The sequence below is a fragment of the Pleurodeles waltl genome, chromosome 5 (assembly GCF_031143425.1).
Source record: "Pleurodeles waltl isolate 20211129_DDA chromosome 5, aPleWal1.hap1.20221129, whole genome shotgun sequence".
Lineage (NCBI taxonomy): Eukaryota > Metazoa > Chordata > Amphibia > Caudata > Salamandridae > Pleurodeles > Pleurodeles waltl.
Window position 1 is genome coordinate 988,481,239 of NC_090444.1, and position 26,899 is coordinate 988,508,137.

The window sequence follows — 26,899 nt, forward strand, 5'->3', positions numbered from 1 at the left end:
AGATAGGCCTATTCCCTCGAAGTAAGCATGGGCACATGATGGAGATGATGGATAGGGTCATGTGTTTAGTGTCTACCTCTATCCAGGTCACCACTATAACTTCAGATACACTCCTAAGGATGGAAATCAGTGTCCAAAACACAACATGAGCACCCACAATTACTTTCAAAATTATTAAAAGTGCTAAGGAGATAACAATAAATGCCCAAACGTATGCAGGAATGTAATATATTTAGTCTCTGTTCAGGGGGTTGAGATCTCTATGAGCATACATGAGGCTGAATATGCAAAGGAAAGATTTGTTGCATGTAACTAGTACCAATATAAAAGCAAATGGTTTGTAACTGGAAAAATATCAATTCAAGTAAGATACTTGCAAAAACCTTCTTACTACAAGAAAAATGAGTAGAATATTTCTGCAAGAGTTGTGTGGCAGTTCATCATGACATGGCATTTAATGAAACCTTTGTCAACAAGCACTGACTAAGCAAACAGGTCTGCCTGTTTCATGTGAGAAAGTGGTTCTTACTTGAATGATGAGATTTTTTAGTGTGATTACATGGATGGTGTCATAAATCCACAAGAAATACAAACCTGAACCGTTGAGGGAACAGTTGTCTTCCCACTCCCCCTAGTAGTCAGCCAAGAATATGTCGGGTCTGACACACAACAAAGGAGGGGAAACAAGGGAACAAAATAAGGGAAAATGGAAACAGAGAAGAGGACCCCAACAGGATCTCGAGTATAGGATGAGTAAGGCTATAGTGCAGGAAGGAAGTGAGAAATGTCTTAATTAACAGTTCCATAACAAATCTACTACACAAGATCCAGTGAAACAGAAATCGGGTCTGGAAATTCTTCTGACGTTCCACAGGGACAAGCACTAGGTAAACAAGCACAAGAGAAGAACAGGGAAGGCAAGGACAGAAGTAGAGAAATAGCAAGAGAGGCATGTTAACCAAAGGAGCTGTAAATACAACAAAGCTGCTCAGTATAGGTGGACTATGTGTGCACTCAGCAGAGAGCGAAATAACCCACAAACTCACAATTTTGCTAGCAAACATGCCATCCCTAAATAATCATGCTACCTAAAATGTTTCAAGAAGAAGAGAAGGAAAAAAGATATTGCACCTTGCCAAACATCATGCCACAAAGAGAAGTAATAATGTCACCAACCCAAGATGGCCATCACAAAGGAATATCAGACATAGCAGGAAGAGACACCCTCTTTCTGTTTTCAAAGAGTGACACTGCAAGTGTAAGGCTACATCTTCCTGTGAGAGGTGATTCTTCATCACCCCAGAGCTGCCTCAGACCCTAGCTCCCCAAACACCTATATGACTACACCTTCAAGGGCAACCAATTATGAAAACAATGCAGTTGTTAGTGTGATCATGAGGTTGAAAAATATGTCACCTCCCACCACATTTCTCTCAATACAAGTTCTAACAATGCCTGATGGAAGAATATGATAATAAGTCAATGGCAGGATGGAGGTGTGTGTGTGTGAGGGTGGCAGAATGAATACATAACAGAGTGATTCATGAACTGAAACAAATTTATTGATGGGTGAGGGGTAAATAAGTTAATGTTTGATGGGTGGCTGGATGAACTGACAACTGTTTGAACAGATTAATCAGTGCCTGAACAAATGGATGGATGCAGATTACACAAATCGTATGTTCATAAACCTCAGAATAATTGCCAATATTATGCCAGTACAAATAAAATACCAGGCCCGAGCACTGATCTGATAAGAAGGCCAACACAATATATGAGGAATTGCTATACTTTATGCAACAAAAGCTCTAAACCAAAGGTGGGCACCTTTGTTCCAAGGGTGCTCACAATATGTCTAGGTTGATTCGATTATTGGAGTGCAAGCATTATTGAAGAGGGCACAATATTGTGTTGAGAATGCCCACCACATATCAAGGACTACCACTATATTCATTTTGAGATTTGCCTCAGCACTCGATAAATGGAGATTTACATTGGATGGTAACCAAAAGTATCATAGTTATGCACAATGAGATGCCTTGCCTTACTTTGAGTCAAGGGGCGTTCCATGGGCGGTGCTTTGGTGTCCCCATGCATCCATCCATGGGTTTTGATGCAAATCAATACCTCCAAAGAATTGTAGACAGAAATTTGTGTCAAAATTCTGAATCTCTTTGAAGCCGGCATAACAACTAGAATGGGTTTCATGACTCCTTTTTACCTCTTTGTATGTGTACTGCTTTCTACAACACACCTACAAAGTGGAAAACACCTCAAAACATAGTTTGTGAACTGAAAGAGACCCCTTTTTGCATAAGAAACCAAGCTTACCACAACGCAGACACCTTTGTACTAAGTCACATGTGTGCTGGTTTGGCCCATGATAGCCGAAATTGTGACAGAGCAGAACAGAGCAACATGTCAGTAGATATAGCGCTATCTTGCTCTCGATTTCTTGGTAAATCTGGGACCATGTTCGAGGTCAACATGAGAATCGAAATAGGACTAATCTATTTATGTCTTTTAATATGACCGTCATTAGACCTGCATTTAACATACAAACAACTGTCTACAAGGTCTTCAGCCAGTGTTCCATATTTTGAAGCGTCACAATAGCCCTAGCAGCAGACCTTTGTTTCATTTCTATTAGAAGCTGCTAATACACATTGTCAAGAGAGGACGACAGGGTCCCTGACAGGATTTATCTGCATACCTGTGGTGTCCTGGGTTTTTCACAGAAAGTGGTGATATTTGTGGTGATATTCACTTCCTGCAATTGTGATTTATCCTCACCAATAACGTTTTTTTAAAGATGTTAATCAGCCCGACAAAATGTATTAGAAGTGTGGCTTCTCAAGCCATCCTTTCGAAAGTATTTTGAGAAAATACTTTTAAATACCACACTACTTGATTGCTGTCCAATTTCACTTTGCAGTGCAGGAGACAGATTTTTCCATTCACCAGTGTAAAACATATAATTGCACAATACTCCTGTCACCCCATACAAAGTATGGAAGACGTTTCGAACAAGCATTGCTGAATGGGACTGACCCAAAAAACATTCACTGTTTATTTGTGTGTATTGTTGGCAAGAACTACGTCAGACAGCTAAAATCATTTGTAGCAAGGCCTATAAAGTAAGCAAGAAAAACCATAATCTTAAACAGCAGCCTATGTTGTAGAAGTTTTATGAAGATTTGCTACTATAATGTATGCAATTTACAAAAAATCGGTATAAAACACGTCTTCATTACTTGAAAATACACACTAAGATTATCTATTTGGACCTTTTTCCCATTAAAATCATACTGCGAAAAAAAATTGCTTTTCTTTCGTTTTCAAAATACATAACATAGTGAAAAAATAAATAGCTTTTAACATGACTAGTTCTATAACGTGAACTGTGCACTGGTGTTTTCAAAGTTGGTACTGACATTTTCACTGTCCAACCAGTGTAAATACAGCATTTACCTCGATCACCATGAAGCAGCATGATGTTCCAAAACTAAACTGAGGGCATATGCCACGGCTCTCATTTGGCAGGGACAAGGCCTAAGCAAGCCCAGATTCAGATATTTTGTCTTCTTTCCATGGACAAAAGGAATGAAAGCGAACACTTCAAGGTAATTCTTACAATTGGGTTTTGAGATGTCAGCAAACGTATAACAGTGGACAAGAAGACCTGAATGTAGATTGCATGTTACCAAATGGTGGATGGTGAAGAGAGATGATGGTCTGTGGATACCCTCCTCCAACTTGAACATATAATACTAAGGTGTCCCGAAATTATGCACTATAGAAATGGTGTGAAATGTTCAAGATTCTAACCATTAGGTACTCCCCAATTCTGGACCTTCACTATGTCTTAGCGGTATGCTTCGTCTTTGTGTCCTGTTCCACTAAGCATCAGGTTGAGCTCAGCCTTAGTAGAGGGATCACTTTGATAATGTTTGGCTGTAGGGAGATCTAACACTGATTAAAAATACCTCAAAGCCACTCCTTATCCCTTTGTTTTGGGTGCCTCAATATAGTTAAAATGTACAAAAGTGGATGCAGCAGGGTTTTATTTACTCAGCCATCCAGCTCAATGACATGTTTTAGCCATATGACTATCAGCCTCTATTTGTTCACACCTTTCACCAAGACTCACTTTTAAACCCAAAGAATCAGGAGTACTAGTCCTTTTTTAATGAACAGCATGACCTTACTCATTTCATTTGTCTGTTTTCATTCCTGCATTTCATTGTTCATTAGCTTTTCATGTTCTCTAGTAGAGGATGCGAAGTTCCTACAACACATGCAAAAATGCTGATACCACAGTAGGCGGACATGTTCTTTGTTTATATTATTGGGCATGGCCACTACAATAAGGACCCTTAGAATGCAACTTAATTATTGAGAAAGATGAAGGCTTAACCTCAACATGTAGCCTTGCAGCAGTCGCAGTGTCTCCAAACACTGTTTTATTTTGAAAACGTGAGTTAAAATCAATGGCCAGGCAGTGCATACACCCAAGGATGTATCCATTGATTAGGAGCGATCATAGGGCTAGAATTTTCACTAGAGGTCATGCATCATTGCAGAGCCAGATACTCTCAGATGGAGAGTTGATTCCAAGCAGAAGGACATATTTTAGATTCCTCTGCAGAACTATGAAACAGATTAGCTGAAGCCAGCTATTCAAAGGTATGATGCACAATCAATTCTAGGAAACTCTAAAACTCGATGGGCAGATTTGCTGTTTAAAGTTTTGGTTAACATTTAGCATAATGCTTAGTAATAGTTTTAGGGTGTTAGGATGAACGAGACCTGTTAGAAACGTTCTTGTTTTCACTGACCGTTATATATCTAACTGCTTTTATTTTTGTATTCTGTGTGGTAACAGTTATTTTTTATGAACTAGATTAAGGACTTTAAAATAAACATTTTAAATCACATTTCCCTGTTTCTTAGTGTGAGCTTTGAGTGTGTTATTCATAAGTAAAAGGTTTTTTAGATTGCCACTGTGCTCCTGATCTCACCTAATGGAACTGATAGTGTCAAGAATCCACTCCCTGCATAGGATTGTCCGGCAGGCTGTTAGGGCTGCAGTGAAACTGGCTTTCTATTTCAATGTTGGTGCATTGAACAGAGTCATGGCATCTGAGGGCTAGAAATCTGACACTTGCTGCCCTGTTACCACCAAGATTTCTAAACACTTTCCCTGGCAGCCTAAGTGTGAAATAGAATAAAGGTAAGAGTATAACATGCTGACATGCGTAGCTTGTATGGCCAATACAGGAGACAGAGGTAATATTTAGGTGTTTTTGCCATGGCACCCTTGAAGAACCTTTGACTACAAGGCCCGTCCCATCGCTACTCGTGTGCTGCCTAATAATTAAAGACTTTGGGAAAAAGCATTTGTGTGCACCATACCGGCAAAGGTGTCACTGTGATTTCAAGCTTTTGTGTGGACATTAATTGTTCTTTAGTATCTCCTTCAACACCTTCCTTATTGCGAGCCTGAGTGTTGTTGTATCACAAAACCCACACCACTCCATGCACCAGGCACTGGTAAATATCGGTGTGTCTATTTTTTCCTCTACCACCGGATCAGCAATCGCCTCTTTCCGGCTGCATTATTTTTCCTCCCTCTCCTTATGACCCCAACGTATTTCTTTCCCCTCCTTCCAATATAACCGATTGCCAACGTCTCCAGGGCTCCTTTCACGCTCCCTCACTCCAGGTTCAATCTACCTCTTCCTCTGCTTTACACTCTATGCCCCATCCACTTTCTTCCGTAACCAACCATCCACCATGTGCTTGATATACTCATATCCTCCATCGAATTGTTGTTCCCCTCCAGTGGTGTTAGTATCCATCCAAATAACACATTCAAACACTATCAACTTAGGTAAACTTCTCTACTTGACCCGATCAATTTTTAAAGATGGGAAAATAATTATAATCAGAATTGTTTCATTATTTCAAATTCAAATTGTAAAGGTCTCGTGGTTTAAGGTTTAAGATAAGAATTCAGCTCGGCAGAAGGAATGATTACAATGTCAAATGCAAAACTTGGCTTACAGGGAGAAGGTAGAAGAATAATGCCTTCGCTCCCAAAATTGAGCTGATTTGCTTCATACAAATATACTCATCGTATGACTCGATGTGCAAAATCTATCCTAAATCACATCAAAGCAAAACACTTTTCCACTCTAAATAGTTTAAAATGGAGATAACCAACATCTCAGATCCTGGGCTGGGTTGAGGTGGTTGCAACTGTGCTGAACCTTCAAAACAAGTAACAACTCACCTGTAGTGTTACCCCTCCGTAAATATCCATGGTCACATAAAAGCAACAGAAGACTAAACTGTAGAACACAAAATCAAAAGACTAGAATATTGGACACGTTAAAGACTGTCATCTATCTCTCTATCTGGCAGGGAATTCATTAATTCAGCCATCCATCCACCATACACAGATCAATGAGTGCCTACTCTGAAGGGTGAAGGGAAGAAGCACTACTCCTGGCTATGGCAAAGTGAGGTAAAAGTGGCAACAATAGTTATGTCAAATAAGTATGTCTCTGTGCTTTAAGGAAACATGTTTTTTCTTTAGCTTTCATTTATTACACATTTTTTATTTCCTGATTCTGCGGAGCAGCTTGCCCTTCTCGTTTAGGCAAATAATCGAAAATAGGTCCCCCGATGGGGTTAGAATTCGGAGCCGAGTTTAGAGATGTAATCTTTACCCAATGGGAGTTGTGAATCGCGGGGACACAATGCCAACCAAGTACCATTCCCATAGACAGATTTCTTCTAAAATGTTAACAAGAATGCATACACCTGGAGCAATACAACTCAGTTGACTAGGCAGTAAAACTCTTCACTGGATATGTATAGAAATAAGGGTAAACAAATGCATACCTACTTACCAACAATAGTGCGGCCGTCTCCTCCAAGCTTTATCCTCAGAGGTTTTCCTTGCGAATCTTGAAGGTATCTTCCTTCATGGTTCAAAACTAACCCTCGATTGAGATCTACAATCTAAAAGTGAAGGAAATTTGCAATGATGAAAAATTCATGAATCTTGCATGAGGCTGGTATTGATCATCAAGAAATCAACAAGGTCATCCTGGTCAGAGAAATCATATCCTAGGTAATTCATATTTTTAAATGTCTATCTGTGATCAGGGCCGTTGGAGTTATGCGATTCAGCAATCGCAGTGTTGGCCACATAATTATGGATTCACCTCACTTGCCACATAATTCAACATCTGCTGCATAAACTGCTGATTTGAACAAATACAACATTTATTCTAGCTCCAACAGGTGGAAGCTCAGCAAAAAAATGCTGTATATGTGACAGCACACAGGCGGATCCTCTGACAATTTAACTGGCCTCCTTTTAGTTGCTGATTGTTGTTTCAGGTGTTAAACCGATACTGATGAGGCGAAATATTTACCCCCACAGTATTAATGTGTGTTGAAATGGCAAAACAATAAAATAATATTCCAGCAGAATGTGCTGCACGATGTTGCATAGTTTGTCCTTTTTTCCACATAAATTCAGTGGCCCTATTTACGATGGACATTATGTTCGAAGCTTGTTCTTCCACACAAATACTTTGCCACACACAGGTTTTGACTCACCCGCTCACTGAGAGATGTGGGTTAAGTTCATTTAGTCATTGGAAAGGGTGGTGATGTTTCACTGTCCTGGGAATTAAAATTCAACTCTAAATCAGTGCAAATAATGCAATAACTCGTATTACAAGAGGTTACACTACCATTTTGAAAGGACAAATTATCAGAGACTGGCATGTCCGCGTACATGCTCATCCTGCTAAACCTACAGTTAGTTACAGTTTGAGACCTAGCAACTTCAGCTGTTCGTCACTTGCCCCCCACCCCGCCACCTCCTGCTAACCCTTACTATGCACGATGACTGGAAGCATCAGCTGAGGCGGTTAGTCACAACAATGTATGCTGGTATTTTTCTGTGGAATTTACATGATTTTCAGGTAGTACTGAGGGATTAAAAAAATGTATAGGTCTAAATCGAAGGATAATGGCAAATAAGCACTTAATGTAGACGTCTGACGCCATAGAACGATAAATAGCGTTAATACCAATGGCTAAGGGCCCCGATTTATAGTTGGATCCTCATGGGCAATCCACTGATTACAGGAGGACGAGTTAAATCAGGAGGAGTATCCATGGAAGATTTGATTCTATCTGAATGTTGGGAAAAATGTACTAGTGGATTCCCCACAGGATTGATCACTTCCTCCAAAATCGGAGGCTTTTAATTACCACCCAACTCTAAAACAACAACGTAGACATAGTTGAACTCAAACACATTAAAGTATATCCTGAAATGATAGAATTGTTTCCTCTGGACAATGAATCTTATACCTGTGGACAATTAATTTTAAGACATTAAGGGCCTGATTACGACCCTGGCGGTAAAAACCGCCAGGGCCGTGGTCTGCGGGAGCACCGCCAACAGGCTGGCGGTGCTCCTTTGGGCATTCTCACCGCGGCGGTACAGCCGCGGCCAGAAACGGAAAGTCGGCGGTGTACCGCCAGCTTTCTGCTGCCCAGGGGAATCCTCCATGGCGGCGCAGCTTGCTGCGCCTCCATGGGGATTCCGACCGCCATCCTGTTCCTGGCGGTTTTGGCCGCCAGGAACAGGATGGCGGTATGGGGTGTCGTGGGGCCCCTGAGGGACCCTGCAGTGCCCATGCCAATGGCATGGGCACTGCAGGGGCCCCCGTAAGAGGGCCCCACTTAGAATTTCAGTGTCTGCTTAGCAGAGACTGAAATTCGCGATGGGTGCTACTGCACCCGTCGCACCCCTTCCACTCCGCCGGCTCCATTCGGAGCCGGCTTCCTCGTGGAAGGGTGTTTCCCGCTGGGCTGGCGGGCGGCCTTTTGGCGGTCGCCCGCCAGCCCAGTGGGAAACCCAGAATGACCGCCGCGGTCTTTTGACCGCGGTACGGTCTTCTGGCGGTTCCCGCTTGACGGGCGGCTCCCGCCGCCCGCCAAGCTTGGAATCACCCCCTAAATTTCTTTTTAGCAAATTCTATAGAGTTGTGCGTTGCAGTAGAGCATGGCCCATTTAATGCAATAAATCTGGTTTAAACCTGTTTTACGTAGCCATGATATGACAGCACAAGTGGTGTCCGATTATAGAAATGGGGTCTTTGGTTGGCAGTCAGGTTACCCCATCTCCAAGCAAGGATTCTCACTATAGTTAGGGTAAAAGAGAAGCACCCTCAGCTACCCCCCGCTCACCCCTTTGGTAGCTTTGCAAGAGCAGTAGGCTTAACTTCAGAGTGTTAGGTGTAAAGTATTTGTACCAACACACACAGTAACTCAATGAAAACACTACAAAATGGCACAACACAGTTTTAGAAAAATAGGAAATATGTAGCTAAACAAAAGAAGACCAAAACGACAAAAATCCACAATACACAAGTTATCAATTAAAAAACATAGAGTCTTCATGTAATTTTAAGCACAATGCTAACGCTGTTAGTGTGGAAATGTACCTGGGCGCTTCAAAAATAACCCCGCAAGGGGGAGTGTGCGTCAAAAGGGGCTTGCGATGCATCAATATCACTCACGAGCGAGACCACGCGTCATTTCTCCTTCAGTCGGGTTGGCGTTCGTTGTTTGTTCTCTCCGCAGGAAAGCGATGTGTCGATCCGAACAGCACTCTCAGGCCTCCTTTTTACACGCCCAGCGGTGTTTGCGTCGGAAATCCTGCAGCACGGTGATCCGAAAACCATGCAGCGTGGGTTGCGATCTCACCAGCCTCCATCAGTGATGCTGCACGTCATTTCTCCAGCCGCATTCACCGATCTTCCAGACGCACTGCAGGTGAGCATCGGTTTCAGCCGCGAAGCAGGCAGCGCGTCCATTTTTCAGCCGCGTCTCAGAGTTGCGTCGATCTTTTCCCCACACTGCGGTCTGTGCGTGGATTTCTTACTCTTGTTCTGCAGCTTCTCCTTTCAGGGCCCCAGGAACTGGATGGGCACCACTTGGCAGGGTAGGAATCAAAGCAGAGGCTCCAGGTGCTGGCAGAGAGAAGTGTTTGGTGTCCCTGAGACTTCAAACAACAGGAAGCAAGCTCTAATTCAGGCCATTGAAGAGTTCTTCACAAGAAGGAAGGCACACAAAGTCCAGTCTTTGTCCTCTAGCACAGGCAGAAGCAGCAACTGCAGGATAGCTCCACAAAGCACAGTCACAGGCAGGACAGCTCTTCTTTCTCAGCTCTTCTACAGGCAGAGGGTCCTCTTGGTGTCCAGAAGTGATCTAAAGTCTGTGGTTTTGGGTGCCCTTCTTATACCCATTTTGCCCTTTGAAGTAGGCTTACTTCAAAGAAAAATATCTCTTATTTATGAAATCCTGCCTTTCCCAGGCCAGGCCCCAGACACACACCAGTGGGTTGGAGACTGCATTGTGTGAGGGTAGGCACAGCCCTTTCAGGTGTGAGTGACCACTCCTCCCCTCCCTCCTAGCACAAATGGCTCATCAAGATATGCAGGCTACACCAAGCTCCCTTTGTGGCACTGTCTAGGGAGAGGTTCAACCAGCCCAACTTTCAAACTGACCCAGACAGGGAATCCACAAACAGGCAGAGTCACAGAAATTGTTTAAACAGGAACATGCTTATTTTCTAAAAGTGGCATTTTCAAACACACAATCTTAAAATCAACTTTACTAAAAGATGTATTTTTAAATTGTGAGCTCAGAGACCTCAAACTCCACATGTCTAGCCACTCCTAAAAGGAATCTACAGTTTAATCATATTTAAAGGCAGCCGCCATGTTAGCCTATGAGAGGGATATGCCTAACAAAAGTGAAAACCGAATTTAGCAGTATTTCACTGTCAGGATATATAAAACACATTAGTATATGTCCTACCTTAAACACACACTGCACCCTGGCCCATGGGGCTACCTAGGGCCTACCTTAGGTGTCTTATATGTAAGAAAAGGGAAGGTTTAGGCCTGGCAAGTGGGTACACTTGCCAAGTCAAATTGGCAGGTTAAAACTGCACACACAGACACTGCAGTGGCAGGTCTGAGACATGATTACGGGGCTTCTACTGTGGGTGGCACAACCATTGCGGCAGGCCCACTAGTAGCATTTGATTTACAGGCCCTGAGTACCTCTAGTGCACAGTACTAGGGACTTTACCAGTAAATCAAATATGCAAGTCGTGGATAAACCAATCAACAATACAATTTACACAGAAAGCATATGCACTTTAGCACTGGTTAGCAGTGGAAAAGTGCTCAGAGTTCAAAAGCCAACAGCAACAGATCAGAAAAAATAGGAGGCAGGAGGCAAAATGATTGGGGATGACCCTGCAGAAGGGAAAATTCCAACATCTGACAAATGTCCAAGATAGAGAAGATTGAAAAATTATTGTCAGGGGCAGGGGCATGGGCACATAGAAGGGGCATGCATTTTATCTGAAAATAAATTACATATTGTTAAAAATGGGGTCTCTGGTTGGCAGTCAGTTCGCACTCTGTCCAAACAGGGACCCTCACTCTGGTCCCGGTAAAGGAGAAACACACCTGGGTAACCTCTACTCACCCCCTTGGTAGCTTTGCATGAGCAGAAAGGCTTGACCCCAGAAGCAATGTGTAAAGTATTTGTACCAACACACACAGTAATACAGTGAAAACACTACAAAATGGACACCACACCAGTTTAGAAAACTAGATATTTATCTAAATAAAACAACAGAAATCCAACATACACAAGTCAAGATGTGAATTTTAAAAAGAATGAGTCTTAATCCTTAGAAAACAGTAAGAAGGCCGTTGTCAAACAAAAGTACCTGGTTTTCATAAAAAATAAACCCAGAAGGGCGAGTGTGTGTCAGAAAAAGTCAGCGATGCGTAGATTCTGTACTCGCAAGTGAGGCCGTGCGTCGTTTCCTCCTCCTGTCACGATGCGTCATTTTTCTCCCCTGCAAGAGAGCGATGCGTCGATTTCTGGATGTGCACCTCGGGTCCGGGCTGGCTTTACGTTGATCTTTCACACCCAGCAATGTTGCATTGAAATCCGGTAGCACGGTGTCAGGAAACTGCACTGCGTGGGGTTTGTGTCATTATCAGCAGCCACTAGCGGATGTTGTGCATCGTTTCTCCAGCCACGATGCATCAATCTCCCAGCTGCAATGCAGGCAGAGCATTGATTTTAGCTGCGAGGCCGCCACCGTGTCGTTTATCAGCCGCGTTGCGGATTGTGCATCAAAAATTTCCCTGCATGGTGGTCTGTGTGTGGATTTCAGTCCTTTTCCACCAGCTTCACCTTTCAATGGCCCAAGGACTGGATGGGACACCATTTGGCAGTGCAGGAGTCTCACTAGAGAGTTCAGGTGCTGACAGAAGAAGACTTTGATGGCCCTGGGACTTCAACAACAGGAGGCAGGGTCAGTTCAAGCCCTTGGAGATTCTTCTCAAGCAGGAATGCATAACAGAATCAAGTCTTTGTCCCATTTCACAGGAAGAAGCAGCAACTGCAGGATAGCCCAACAAAGAACAGTCACAGGCAGGGGCAGCACTTCTCCTAAGCTCTTCAGCTCTTCTCCTCGGCAGAGGTTCCCCTTGAATCCTTGAATAAATCTTATTTTCAGGAGTTTTTGGGCCAATACTTATACCCCTTTCTGCCTTCGAAGTAGGCCTACTTCAAAGGAGATTCTCTGTTGTTCACAAGATCCTGCCTTGCTCAGGCTAGGCCCCAGACACATACCAGGTGGTTGGAGACTGCATAGTGAGAGGGCAGGCATAGCCCATTCAGGTGTAAGTGACCACTCCTGCCTCCACTCTAGCACATATGGCTCATCAGGATATGCAGGCCACACCCCAGCTCCCTTTGTGCCACTGTCTAGAGGAGAGGTGCAACCAGCCCAATTGTCAAACTGACCCAGACAGGGAATCCACAAACAAACAGAGCCACAACATGTCTTAAGCAAGAAAAAACCTACTTTCTAAAAGTGGCTTTTTCAAACTAACAATCTAGAAACCAACTTCACTAAAAGATATATTTTTAAATTGTGAGTTTAGAGACCCCAAACTCCATATTTCGATCTGCTCTCAAAGGGAATCCGCACTTTAAAGTTATTTATGAGAGAGATAGGCCTTGCAACAGTGAAGACTGAATTTGTCAGTATTTCACTTTAACATAGACTGCACCCTGCAGATGGGACTACCTAGGGCCTACCTTAGGGGTGCCTTACATGTAGAAAAAGGGAAGGTTTAGGCCTGGCAAGTGGGTAGGCTTGCCAGGTCGAACTGGCAATGCAAGACTGCACACACAGACACTGCAGTGGCAGGTCTGGGACATATTAACAGGGCTACTCAGGTGGGTGATACAACCAGTGCTGCAGGCCCACTAGTAGCATTTGATTTACAGGCCCTGGGCACCTCTAGTGTACTTTACTAGGGACTTACTAGTACATCAAATGTTCCAATCAGGAAAATGCCAATTACACATACAATTTACACAGGAGCACTTGCACTTTAGTACTGGTCAGCTGTGGTGAAGTGGCCAGAGTACCAAAAACAGCAAAAACAGAGCCCAACACACAGTCAAAACATGGGAAGCAGAGGCACAAAAAGACAGGGGAGACCACGCCAAGGATGCCAGGTCTAACACATATTTTTGAATTAGGGAAGGATGTATGAAAGAAAAACCTTTTACATATATTCTGTGCTCATGGTGGATTAACTAATAAGAGAATAGCACATTTCATTTGGAAACAGTCAGATATTTGGGCTGCATTACAATTTTTGTTATTACGATAAGTTCCTTCCAGAGGTTTCTCCTTCAAAAACGATTTGCTGCCCCTTCTTTCACAGACAAGAATGTGTGCAACCTGTATTTTCTCAAATGAGTGCACATTTTCTGGCCTTTGGCAGGACATTAGATGGGACCCTTCTCCCACTGGTTGTTACTCTCACCAGAGTGGTAGTGTAGTAGGAGAGATTCTGTGGTGCCCTATCCCTAGATACCTAACTGCACAGGAACTAATCACAGTGTTCTGCGTGTTTCTATCATGAGTTATCAGCCACCTCCACACATTCGCTCGGGGGACAACTAGGGGTGGGTGAAATATTCCATTCCACCGACTGAATTGGCAGAATTCTGACAACTCCATGTGGAGCTCTGGCCAATTTCTGCTAAATGCCTTGTGGCGAACTTTTGTCTCATGCATAGTTCCTGGACTGCTGCTAGAAGGAAATCCAGTGAAATATTTCTAAACCAGGCAATCGCAACCGTTCACAGTCAGAAGGCTGCTGCAGCCAAATCAACTTGCTACCTGCACCTTCTGGAACACCAAGTGGTGCCCTTTGCTCTGATTTTTCAGTGCTGAACATGCACCCAGAGCTAATTCACAGTGTGAACAGCGCAACATGCCTATTTTTGTCCACTGACAGAACTCTGCAGAATCTTACAGAGATTCCACCCACCCCTACGTACAACTGATGTAATGCCATTCTACAAGCCTATTTGCCCAGGGTGCACTCTGTCTGGGATTACGCCTGACAAATCTTGTGTGAGGTGCTTTGCAAAATGCATTTCCATTAATTTCTATGCCTATGAAGAAGGAATATGCATGTCATGACATGAAAAAAATTTTTTTAGAAAGTCTAAGCACGATTAACCAGTATTTCTTGGCAAGCTGTTTGAACGGTACTGCTTTGCATTACAATCTACAGCAGAATTCATTATATTTGTGAGTATAAATTCCCTACCCACTTTGTTCCTTGAGGTCCATTGATTATCATTTGTCCAACTGGTTTTCCATTGGTATTGGGTAAGAGTTGTCCATTCGTACTCAGTTTTGTTGTCAGATTCGGTCTCCCATTATTACCTGCAAGAATTAATGGCATGTCAAATCACTGGTTACTGTTAACTCCTCCCTGTCTATGTGTTGGCCTGAACACTAATATTGACTGCTGTGATGCACCAACTAATTGACAGTCGCCCCTTTCCGAATCAGGAGGCGTTAGTGGGACTTATTTTTGTTGTTTTCGACATCATAAGCTAAGGGTAATAGATGGTGTATCTTCACTGTTCGATATTCCAGCATATTCCAGCATGATGATCTACCACGTAGTTTGCAAAACATTAATGTTTATACGGAAGGGCAAAGAAAGAAATTCTCTTTCCTAGTAAAGACAAGCAAAGTGTTGATAGCCTTAGTCAATGAGAGAGGTCAAGGCTAACTAACACTGACAATGAGGTCTGAAATTCATGAAGGTAGTGTAGCCTAAAGTCTTCTAACTCATGTTAACCACAAAATGTTGTCATGGTCTCTAGATTTATAATAGTATTTTCAGCACTGTTGCTCCCCAGTGCCTGCTCCAATCATTTTTGAATTCCTTTGAATTCCTTTTTTAAATTCCTTTTGTCTCCACCTCTCGCTGCCGTCCAGTCGCACTATAAAATTTCTACTACTTATGCAGTAACATTTTACTCATAATGTTATTTCTGTGTTTCAATGGCTTCCCAATCTCATAGTGTGCCCTCAAATTTTGACGGTGGTCTTCTGTTCAAATATTAATATTGTGATGCAAAGAATGGGAAGACCAATCGAGTGAGTGCTGCGTATCGCCATCTAGGAATGCCAGGGGACCTTGGAGGCAATCATGGGAAGTGTATGCTGGTAGGCTCAGGTACTGTGGTAGCAAAAAGAGATATTGCCAGACATTGGAAGTCTGGAACAGCCCTTCTTCTCCCCGACATAGATTGGTTAAGAGTAATGGTGTGCTAAATTGGAGCATATAATATAATGGCATTCACTCTATGTGAAGATCAGACCACTTTAATGTAGCCTCTGATGTAGTTTAAAGAGGTACTGCTAAATTGATTGTACTGCATATCTCAACTACCCTTTTCAATTTACTTTGTTACTTATGTTCATAATACAACAGCATTAGACTTACAAAATACCTTCATCATAAAACCTGTGGCTTTTAACTATGCTCCACCTTGAAAAACTATCTTGAGGCTGTCTCAATTTAGTCTTTATCACTCTGGAGAAATTTACATCAAGCACTGAAGACAATGCTCCTCACAAGGGCTCACCAATGTTGTGTAAGGTAGTAATATGTCCTTTCCCTTCTTTTAATCCTCTTCCCTGTCAGTCCTAATGCATCTTAATCTTGCCCCACCCTTTTTACACACTCTCCCCTTCCAGTCATTTAATGTGAAATTATGAAAATTGCTACCCTGTTTATAATACAAAAAATGAAAGTGAGCAAAGCCATCTATTAAAAAAATGAAAGATATTACCATTGACTTGTCGTAAAGGAGCTCTTGAGAAATTTCGATTGAGAGGAGACCGTAGCCTTGAACCATGCATGCGATGACGTGAAAAAGGTGGCATGGGCAATAGGGAGTGGGTTGTAGATGCAGTGTGTGGAACTGTAGTGGTTGTTGAAGTTGAAGAGGTTGCCTTTGATGGGGATTCATGGGAAGAATGTCTTGACATTGACCGCCTTGCATTTGGTGCTACAGTCCTAGCTGAACTTTTTGGAAAAATGGTTGTAGAGGCAATTGTCTTCCATAAACTGTTTCCTTTTGTTGGCAAATTATGTGTCTGTGATTTAGCAGATGGGGAAGGAACAGAGAATTGTTGAAGTAAGGATTCATTTACAACGGGAGGAGCACTTAATTCTTCCTCATCTTTTATTTCAACATAGGCTGTTTCTCTTAGGCGGAGAGATCCTTTAGACTTTGTGATATCCTTTTCAAAATTAAGATTCTCATTATTTTGTTCAACAGGTTCAGAAGGCACAGACAATCCTTTCCTTAAAGATGAAGAGTGGTAGGGTTTTCTTAATCTTCGAGTCCCTCCCATATTAGGGGAAACCCTAGAACTGGAACGGTAATGTGGATGAGATAAAGATGGCCTCCTAATAGGAGAGGAGGGTACTTTCAGTGATAAGGATAAGTCTGCAGCACCTTGACTAAATCTCCTGTTCGTACTTGAAGATTTTAGTTCTGGCTGAAGTTGGTTTGCCTGAGGTACATCAGGCAGAGGTGAAGATGTTGATAACTGTTTAGATAAAATGGGTCTGTGTTTACTTCCAGATGTTGCTTTGGAGCCAATATGTTGAACGGGTAGTACAGGTGACTGGGATTCTTCCGAAGATGGTAACACAGGCACTTTCTTTGGATTATGATCAGTGTTTCTAGGCCGGGGAATTAATGATGGGCGTTTTAAAATAGATGGAGCTGTGCCTGCTTTTGCTAAAGTGGTTGTTGTAGGTAATAGCGTAAATGAGGTATCTTTTTTCAAGTCAGAACTTTTCATTTTGTTAGAGTGATTCTCTTTTGCATTGCGTTTTTCTGAATCAATGCTGCCTGGAGCCAAATGGCTTTCAGCAGCTGCTTGTGCCAAAACATGATTAGGAGAACTTGTCACAGAAGACTGCAGTTTAGATTCAGACAAATCAGGATTGTCCTTTATGTGTTTACCTGTTGGCATATTATGAGCTAAATTGGAGCCTGAATTAGAATTGGAAGATAATAATGGAATGTTTACAGGGACTTTTACCTTTTTAGGTGGGGGAGTCAAAGGAATGCGTTTTTCTGTTCTAGTGAGGGCACCTTTGGACTTTCTGACACCATGATCCAGCCGATCAATGACCTTCTTAGGACTGGAACTCAGTAAAGGAGGATTCTTGTGTGCAATTGTTGGAAATGTTGTTGTTGAAAGTGACCGGGCTGGTGTTGTTTTGAGATTTAGGAAGGGATCACTTGTAGCACTAAATTTGCTAAGCTGATTCCCTGATTTTAGGATGTCATAATTCAGAGCATCAAATAGAGGTGCCCTTGTGGATGGTAAAATTGTTTGTGGATGCTTCTCTGGGGAAGATGTGAGACCATTGCCTTTGGGTGTGAGCATGATTTTACGGCCAGGAATATGGCTTATCAGGGTACTCCTTCTTCTGTAATAATCCAGGAGTTCAGATGCAGACTTTCTAACCAACGGTGGCACCAAGTGCTGTTTGGCAGTGAAGGCATTTACAACTGCATTTTTTCCTTGATTATTATTTTCCCTTTTTGATGCTGTAAGTGCTGTTGGTCTATTGTCAGAGTTAAGTTTTGATGAAACAGTGGAATGTGGAATGTTGGGGTTTTGAGTACTACCTACTTTTTTCTGGACATTGTTCTGGGTTGATGAATGAGAATGCCCAGACAAAGGTACCCTTGAAGAAGATGGAGAATGATTGGTGGCAATCAGTGGATTTGAATTTTCACGTCTTGTGTCCAATTTTGTGATGTAGTCTTCATTTTTAACAACAACAGAGGATGTTTCAGACTGTGGCGGCTTAGGTGTATAAATGGTTGGAACGTGACTGTGGTTAGGATTTTTTTTTTGTTTTCCTGAACGACTTGAAGCCTCAGAGGATGTAGTTGCAGGAAAAGCCAATCTTGGATTTGCAGTGCTTAGTGTTTCTTCTCTGCCATTGCGTTCATCTTCATCAACAATGTTATCATTGGCCCTAAGAACAGATGAAGAGGCTGATGATTTGCTGGAAGTTGAAGAGCTGTGATCCTTTCTATCCTGTTTTGTGTGTAGTTTTTTAGAAATAGGGTGTTTCAATGATGTCCTTCTGTGTACATAAGGATTAGATTTCCTTTTAGGGGCACTTAAAGGAGTTTGAATAGTGGGAGAAATGTCTGATTTATCCAGTATGTCTTTGGTGCCATACTCATCGTGATTTTTAACTATCTGTGATTCAGAGGGCTGTCTACTTTTAGAATTGTGATTTGATTCACCAAATACCTGATTTGATGCAAAAGGAATGTGAGGAGTCTTTAAAGGTGCTTCTGTAGGCAGATGATGTTTTGTTGGTTGTGGTTCTGAACTTAACTTCGTTTTCTTGCCATTATCTTCAGAATAATTCTCATTATCTTTAGTTTGTTCATTATTTATGGGGCTAGAGGAGGGGTTGTTGTCATGGCCAAAGATCTGGTATCTTGATTTCTTGTTAACATCCTTAGGGAGTGCAGGCGGTTCAGAAGAGGGGGGCAGAGATAAGGATACAGATGAAGAAGAGTCATGCTTGTCATAATTTGCATGCTGAGAAAACATTGAAGGTCGATTTTTGCTTGTAGTCCTACCAGGTGGAGATGGTCTATTATTAAAAACAGGAAAAACAATTCTTTGCTGAGGAGGAGCGGATTGGGATGTTTTGGGTATCGATGTTGAGGTTTCTGCAGAAATATTGTTATCATCTGTGACCTCAGGCGCCTCAAAATCAGATTCTATCTGAGCAGCCTTCTTTAAAGGAAGTTTAGGCTTATAATTGGAGGGATTCTTTAATTTAGGCACAGGTTTCTTGACTGGTTTCACATGGCGTCTGGGAGCTGGTGATGAGGTGTGGGCAGAAGATGGAGGCACAGATGTTGATGTTGTGATGGACTCCAAAGTATCTTGAACATTCATATTTGGATCATCAACCGCGGGTGCTGTAAAATATAAGAACAACAATAAATAAAATCTCCATTGAAAACGTCATTAACCTTGGACGTCTTTATGGATTAGTACAGATAAAGAAAGTGTGACAGTCTATTTGTTTGCATGCAGAATGCAACAATTCAAATACATAGTACGTCCCTCATTTCACGGACGTTGCAAATAAGCATTAAGGTCATGTCTTTTTGAAAGTACTTACATTTCTCATAGTTAAAATACATTGTTTTAATGTTATTTAGGCATGGTTATTTCTGTTACATGCATCGCTGACTCTAAACATCAAGTTGCTTCTAAGTGCAGTTTTGACAGAAGATTGTACATAATGTTTTTGTGTTGGTCCTTGAATCTTGAATATCAGATCAGATCAAATCGGAAATGAGTTTATTTCAGATTTTAAACCCATAAAACACATTCACCCAATCAACAATTCAATAAATATAATAATCTGAATATGAAATAAATAGATTAAAAGCAGACATTAATAACATCTAAAAGGAAATTAGTTAAGGCTATCGCAATAATTGCAACCATGATTCCTACCCAGTAACCAATAAGGATCCCAATTACAGTTGACTGAATGAGCATCTGGAAAGTTTAAACTCACACCAGTGCTGGTTTGGTCACTGATCCAACACTCTTTTGTATTATCCAAGCTGCATGTAAATACTTGACTATACTCATCACAACCACTTCTTTGGCGTCAGATTTTTGTACCCTTAAGCCTGTCTGGGAGAATCTCAAACCCAATAATCAACATACTTGGAAAATCTGTTTCTCACCGGGCAATCTAAAGGCAGGGCACATAAAGGTAAAGTGAGCAGGGGTATCACGACCAATGTTACATGTTGTACAAGAGTAACTAGAGTGATGAGAATTCCCCCATCTCCCTACAAATTCAGCCAATGGAAGTATTCCATCACGAAACTTCGGATAAAAATGTTTAGGGAATGAGCCCTTTTTAAGAGCACTTCATAGGGGAGGGGTTCTGTTTATTTTTTTCACTGCTATCTATCCGTTTCTAATATATATATAGTCTACCAACTTTACAGAAGAATCACAGAATAGAGTGTACAATGCCCAAAGCGTTTCAGTCCCCCTCGACCTTGATCACATGATCAATAAATGTAGCAGAATTTCGATGCCTGGGGGTGTGTTTAATTTATTGCTGTCTTGTCTGCACCAAGTACATAAAGCAAAAAATCAGCGCTGCACTCTCATGAACCTCAGATATCCAAGTAGATTTAATGAAAATGGATCCTCCACCTACGCATTTCAGCCATTGCGGCCTTGATCACGGCGTCAAGTCTGCTAGCAATAACGATGTTAGTTATACTCCCTTTTACCCCTCAGTGGGAATTCGGATGCTTGTAGTGTCTTTATTATTTAGACTGGCCTGGAGGGGCACGGACTTCAATATATGCCTGGTGTTTTCCCTGCAATACCAACGATGCCGGGGTCAGCGTCACAGGAGATGGTGAGCATATGACTATGGCTAATGTTTCCCTCATGCCGATGCGACCCTGGCAATGGAAGGGTTTGTTGACTTTGTGGAAATTATGGGTGTTATACATAGCATTGCAAACTGCCTTACGAGAGAAACTGGAAACATGAGATATAGTCCAATATAGTAAAAGTGATGCTTACATAGAGAGCAATAACTGAGCATGGACTGTGCCTTTTCAAACAACGATGGGATCCACTTTTTACTTTTAGTGTAAATAGTAAAGACACTACAAGTACCAGAAGCATATCTATATATATATATATATATATATATATATATATATATATATATACACATACATACATATATATAAATATATATATATATATATATATATATATATATATATATATATATATATATACACATATACACACGCATATATATATGCACACTTATGCATGTATATAAGCATACACCTATATATGTTTGGTTATATATATATATATATATATATATTTGTTTATAGTAACTTTACTCTTTACTCTTCTCTTTGTTTACATACCTGTCTTTCTGATGTTTTTATTGTTTTAAAATTTTTGGGCCAAAAGTTTTACCTTGCTTTATTTTTTAGCAGAAATTAGCATGTCACCTCAGTGCTGCACTCCACAGGTTGTCTCCATTGTCTATGCTGCAAACCTCTACACTTGTTTATTGTCTTTATCTTTTACAACATATTGAAATTGCTGTCCAAATAAATTCATAAACTATTCAGGGAGGCAATGAGGCATTATGTAGCTGTACACCTCATGGATAAGTTAAAGAACCAATTGCCTGTTTGAGGATGTAGAGTAGTCAATTCAAACCTATTCGATCTTATATCGAGGAGTATTGTGAATCTTTCTTTTCCAACTTGTAAACTGAGATTGACTTTTGTAAGATGTCATGAGCATTCCCTACAATACTATGCCTTTCCCTGATGGATCATTACCAATAGCAATTGATAATTATGTTTATGGCCACACATCATTGACAATGAATGAAATTTATTTTCACTTTAATGCACATTATTGGCCTGCAAATGTTCATGGAAGCGTGATGGCATCAGACACTATAGTAATACAATGACCTCTTGCATCACCAGGAAAGACAACTGATATCTCTCACGTGTAATGTTACATTCTACCTTCATTAAACCTTTCTCACAATAAGCCTGAGGTGGGTACACAACAAATTCAAGGCAATCCATATCATTCTAAGATGGTGCTGTGACAAAATTATCGAACAAAGAAAGTTTAGTTTAGTTTAGTTTAGTTTTTAGAATTTATAGAGCGCATAGCGACCCAAGGGCATCCCAGCGCTAAAGCAACGAAAGACACGAATAGGTAGGGGGATCAATGTTAATTACGGAATAGAATAGTTTTGAGCTTTTTCCTGAAGAGTCGCTCCGAGGATTCATAGCGGAGCTCCATGGGAAGGGCGTTCCAAAGATGGGCAGCCTTGCTGGTGAAGGAGTTGTTGCCCCAAGCTCTCTTAGACCGAGAAATGTCTGCATACTTGAGAGAGGAGGATCGTAGATTCCTAGATGGAATATGCAGGAAAATTCATTTTCTTAGGGAGATGGGACCCTTACAATGTAGGGCCCTGTGGACAATGCAGAGAGATTTAAAATGGATCCGTTCTTTGATGGGGAGCCAGTGAAGAGTAGAGATAGCCGATTTGGCGGAATAATATTTTGAGGAGTGAGTAAGAAGCCTAGCAGCTGCATTTTGCACTCTCTGCAGCTTCTTTATAACATAAAGCGGTGAGCTGAGGAACAGGGAGTTTCCATAGTCCAGCCGGGAAAGGATTAAGGCTTGAATGAGGATTCTTCTGGCCGTAGGAGGGAGAAGGGTGAGAATCTTCCTAAACATGCGTAGGAGACCAAAACAAGTAGAGGAGACTTTATTGGCTTGGGAGTCCATAGTAAGCCGAGGGTCAAGCAGCACACCTAGAGTCTTAACTTGAGGTTTGGGAGGAGGAAGATTGCTGAAGGTGTCTGAAAGTGATGGGAGAGGAAGAGCAGGGGAACCATTGCCCAGGACCAAAACTTCCGATTTCCCATCGTTGAATTTGAGTTTGGACTCAGTCATCCAGTTGGCGATGTCGCTCATACAGCGGGAGAGGTTACCCACAGACGAGTCTCCAGAGCTGGAGAGGGACACCACCAACTGAGTGTCGTCTGCATAGGTGACCAGTGACAGATTATGAGGGGCGATCACTTTAGCTAATGGTGACAGATAAACATTAAAAAGAGTAGGGCTAAGGGACGAGCCCTGGGGGACTCCACATGCCAGGGGGAAGAGGCCAGAGAAAAAGGTACGGTCCAGAACTTGGAAGGATCTACCTTTAAGGAAGGAGGAAAACCAGGAAAGGGCGGAGCCTCCTACCCCTATATCTGATAGTCTCCAGCAGAGAAGATCGTGATCAACAGTGTCGAAAGCTGCACTTAGATCAAGCAGGATAATGGCTATGTGAGTCCCTAGATCTAAGAGCTGGCGAGCCGACTCCGTTACAGTGAGAAGAGCTGACTCGGTGCTGTGCAGGGCTCTGAAGCCCATTTGGGTGGGATGGAGGAGCTCATGGCTTTCAAGATAGCTAGTTAGTTCAGAGTTGACATGTTCCTCAAGAATCTTGGCGGAGATAGGGAGGAGGGCAATAGGTCTGAAGTTTTCCAGTAGAGTGGGGTCAAGTTTAGGTTTCTTCAGAAGGGGCTTAACAACAGCGTGTTTAAAAGACTGAGGAAAAGAGCCCGAGGATAGAGAGTTGTTAAGAATTTTAGTGAGTGGAGGAACAATGGTGTCTGATACCCGCAAGAGAGCAGAGGGAGGGGCAGGGTCCAAAGGAGAGCCAGATTTGATTTTGGACAAGAGGTTATTAGTCACCTCATCGGTGAGAGGGGAGAAGGTGGTTAAGGAGACTCCTACAGAACGGGAATCTATGTCCTTATCAATAGGAAGCAGATTTGTAGAGGCGGGGAACCCAGAGTATATACTGATGACCTTTTCTTGAAAAAATTATGCCAGTAGATCGCTGTGGGTGACGGAGGCCTCCGTCATAGGGGCAGATATAGGGGGTGTAGTCAGTTCTTTGAAAATTTGAAAAATTTCTTTCTGGGGACATGAAGAACTTTCTATTTTCTCACCATAATAGGTGGACTGGGCAATTTTAATATTATGATGATATATTCCGACCAATTGTTTGTAAATCTCCTCATTTGCCCTCCTCATTTGTATATTTATTATTAAAGAACAGATAAACGTGTCTGGCTCTAAAGCAAAATATTATTTTTATTTACAAGTAATGTATACTTTCGCAATACTTGAAAGTACTGTACAGTTCCATTCATGAAGTATAACATTAGTATATTTGGTTGCAACTAAGAAAACACTTCACCAGCCTGAGAGATGTTGGCATAGACATTATGATCTTGAGATCAAAAGCAGACATAAAGATTGAAAAGATACATCACCATTATCTGACTATAACATACTCCACATGAGATGCAGATGCGGAGTCCCATAACCCGTTTTTAGAGGTGCCGACACTGTTGGCGTTCTTCCCATAGCATCATCGAAACTGTTAATTTGGAAAGTACAGTGACTGCCTAATTCAAGTTGGGAATAGACAGTATTTAGCGCAACGGAGAACACCATAATTGGCAAGTGTTCGTTTTGTTGGGTGTCTTCACTCTTCAACAAGTTCTCACTTGGCCATTCCATCGCTTGAACCTTTGCTGTTTTTGTCTTTCCTCTTTGATGATATCCTGCTTATCCTCTGCACCTCTGTGCTTAAGTTTCCTACAGCTACGAACATGCTCCTTAACCCCGCTGCAACCATCTGCTCCTCTCCTCTGTGCCTGCTATTGGAGTGTTGCGACATCCTACCCCCAGTTTACAGTGGTGCGTACCATCAACTACTTGGCATATGCCTATAGCAAGTCCTACTATTGATGATAATGTACTTTGTCTGGCCAAGAGTGATGGATAACTACAGAGTGACATGCATTCTTAAGGACACCACAGGCCATTCCAGCATTTCTCCCTTCCCTTATCCTTCCTCCCTGTTTCCTTCAGAGTCTCATACATAGTATTTGTTCTATTGAGTACCTGTGGTCAAGCTCAAGGGCAGGCAGGGGGGTGGCATCGGCATCCACAGCAAAGATTTCTGACACACAGTTTGAAAAGACAGGTCAGAATTTAAGACATTCTATTGGGAAGAGCTATGACATCTACTATTCATACAAGATTTTTAGTGATCTCAGTAAACCGATGCAGTTGCTTCCCAGTTTTAACATTGAAGAACAGACATCAACGATAGATGTTTGAGAATCACTGACAGTTTGATTTAAAAAGAAAATGAAAACAAAAACATATGACATCCCTTGAAGACCAGAAACTCTATTCCCTTACTAATGCAATAAAGAATCCTGGGCATTGAGCCATGATCTTTTCCTTCATTATTCACATGTTTGCTGGTAAATAATTGCACCCCAACAGGGTCCCCAATCAATCCACTCCTGGCCAAAGTCTTGAAATTATTATCCCCAATGTTAGGCAAAGATTGGTAGAGGGTGTTGAATGTCTAATGAGCAATAAATTGATATCTGCCCCTTCAAAACAGGCAAAAATCACCACTTTTAAAAACAAAATACTTCACTCTGTCCACTAATTTCTGCCAACTGCCAGAAAATTTTCAAACTTCCATTTTCTTTAACACTGTGGACAAATTAGTACTGACATGTTGGACCTGGTCCTTTTACAGGGTAATTCCCCAGACTTTTTGCCTTTTGCCTCCTTATTTTTCTGACCTTTGTTGGCTGACGTTTTGACTCTGAGCACTTTTTCACTTCTAACTAGTGTTAAAGTACATGTGCTCCCCCTTGTAAAATTGGTCTGATTGGCTTGACCTAATTGGCATATTTAATTTACCTATAAGTCCCTTGTAATGTGGTATCCCTATACCCAGTGCCTGTAAATTAAATGCTACTAGTGGACCTGCAGCACTGCTTGCACCACCCACTGAAGTAGCCTTTCAAACCTATCTTAGGCCTGCTAGCGCAGGGCCTGTGTGGGCAGTTGTCTGTCACAGGGACCCGGCATCTAAGTTTACTTGCCAGGCCCAGAACTCCCCTTTTACTGCGTGTAAGTCACCCCTAAGGTAGGCCCTAGCTAGCCCTATTGGCAGGGTGCCATCGATGTAGAAGGCAGGACATGTGCCAGGTTGCGTGGCCTGTCCTGGTAGTGACAAACAGCCCAACTTGGTGTCTCACTGCTGTGAGTGCCGCCTTCTGATAGAATTGCTTTAGAAATGCCCTGCCTTATGTGTAAGGGGTATTGTCTGATTTATGAGGGGTAGCGTAGGCAGGTTTGGTTTTGTTGTGATAGTGATAAGAAATGCTGCTTACTGGTGTAAGTGTATTTTTTATTACTATTACTGAAATGCCACTTCTAGAAAGTGTGCATTTATCTGTGCTTATGACTCTGGTGTTTTTGCAGCTTGATGCCAATCCACGTCTGGGCAGACTGACAGTTGGGGCTTTGTGCATACTTTTCAGACAGCCTGTACACAGGGAGGGTGGAGGTGTCACAGAGGTGCATTTACATATTGTATAGTCTTCCTGGGTTGAGAGAAGGGAGAGGCGGGGCACATCTGCATTTGTAAAGGCTGTGCCCTGGCCTCACACAATAGGGTAGTTTACCTGCCCACTGATGTTTGGAGCCTGTGCTACAGGAGAGAAGGGGCACTCCCAGAACCAGTTGTAACTGGTTGGAACCCCCTCTCCTCCTCACTGTAAGAGACACTGCAAACTGACTATAAGTACAGGGGAATTTTCCCCACAATTAAGACATTTTTGAACCTTGAAGAAGCTTACCTGAAGCTGGATACTGGACGCTGCTGAATGGACT

The 26,899-nt window shown here is 42.1% G+C and overlaps 1 protein-coding gene across 1 annotated transcript in view; it reads right to left on the bottom strand.

Annotated features, from left to right (window-relative positions):
• Positions 1–26,899, bottom strand: part of FNDC1 (fibronectin type III domain containing 1) — a 1,110,328-nt gene that overhangs the window by 607,079 nt on the left and 476,350 nt on the right. The window contains exons 8-10 of the mRNA XM_069235143.1: positions 16,312–19,500; positions 14,769–14,887; positions 6,918–7,029 (exon numbers count right to left, since the gene is read on the bottom strand). Coding sequence (XP_069091244.1) covers positions 6,918–7,029; positions 14,769–14,887; positions 16,312–19,500 — 3,420 coding nt within the window. The remainder of the gene's footprint in view (positions 1–6,917; positions 7,030–14,768; positions 14,888–16,311; positions 19,501–26,899) is intronic.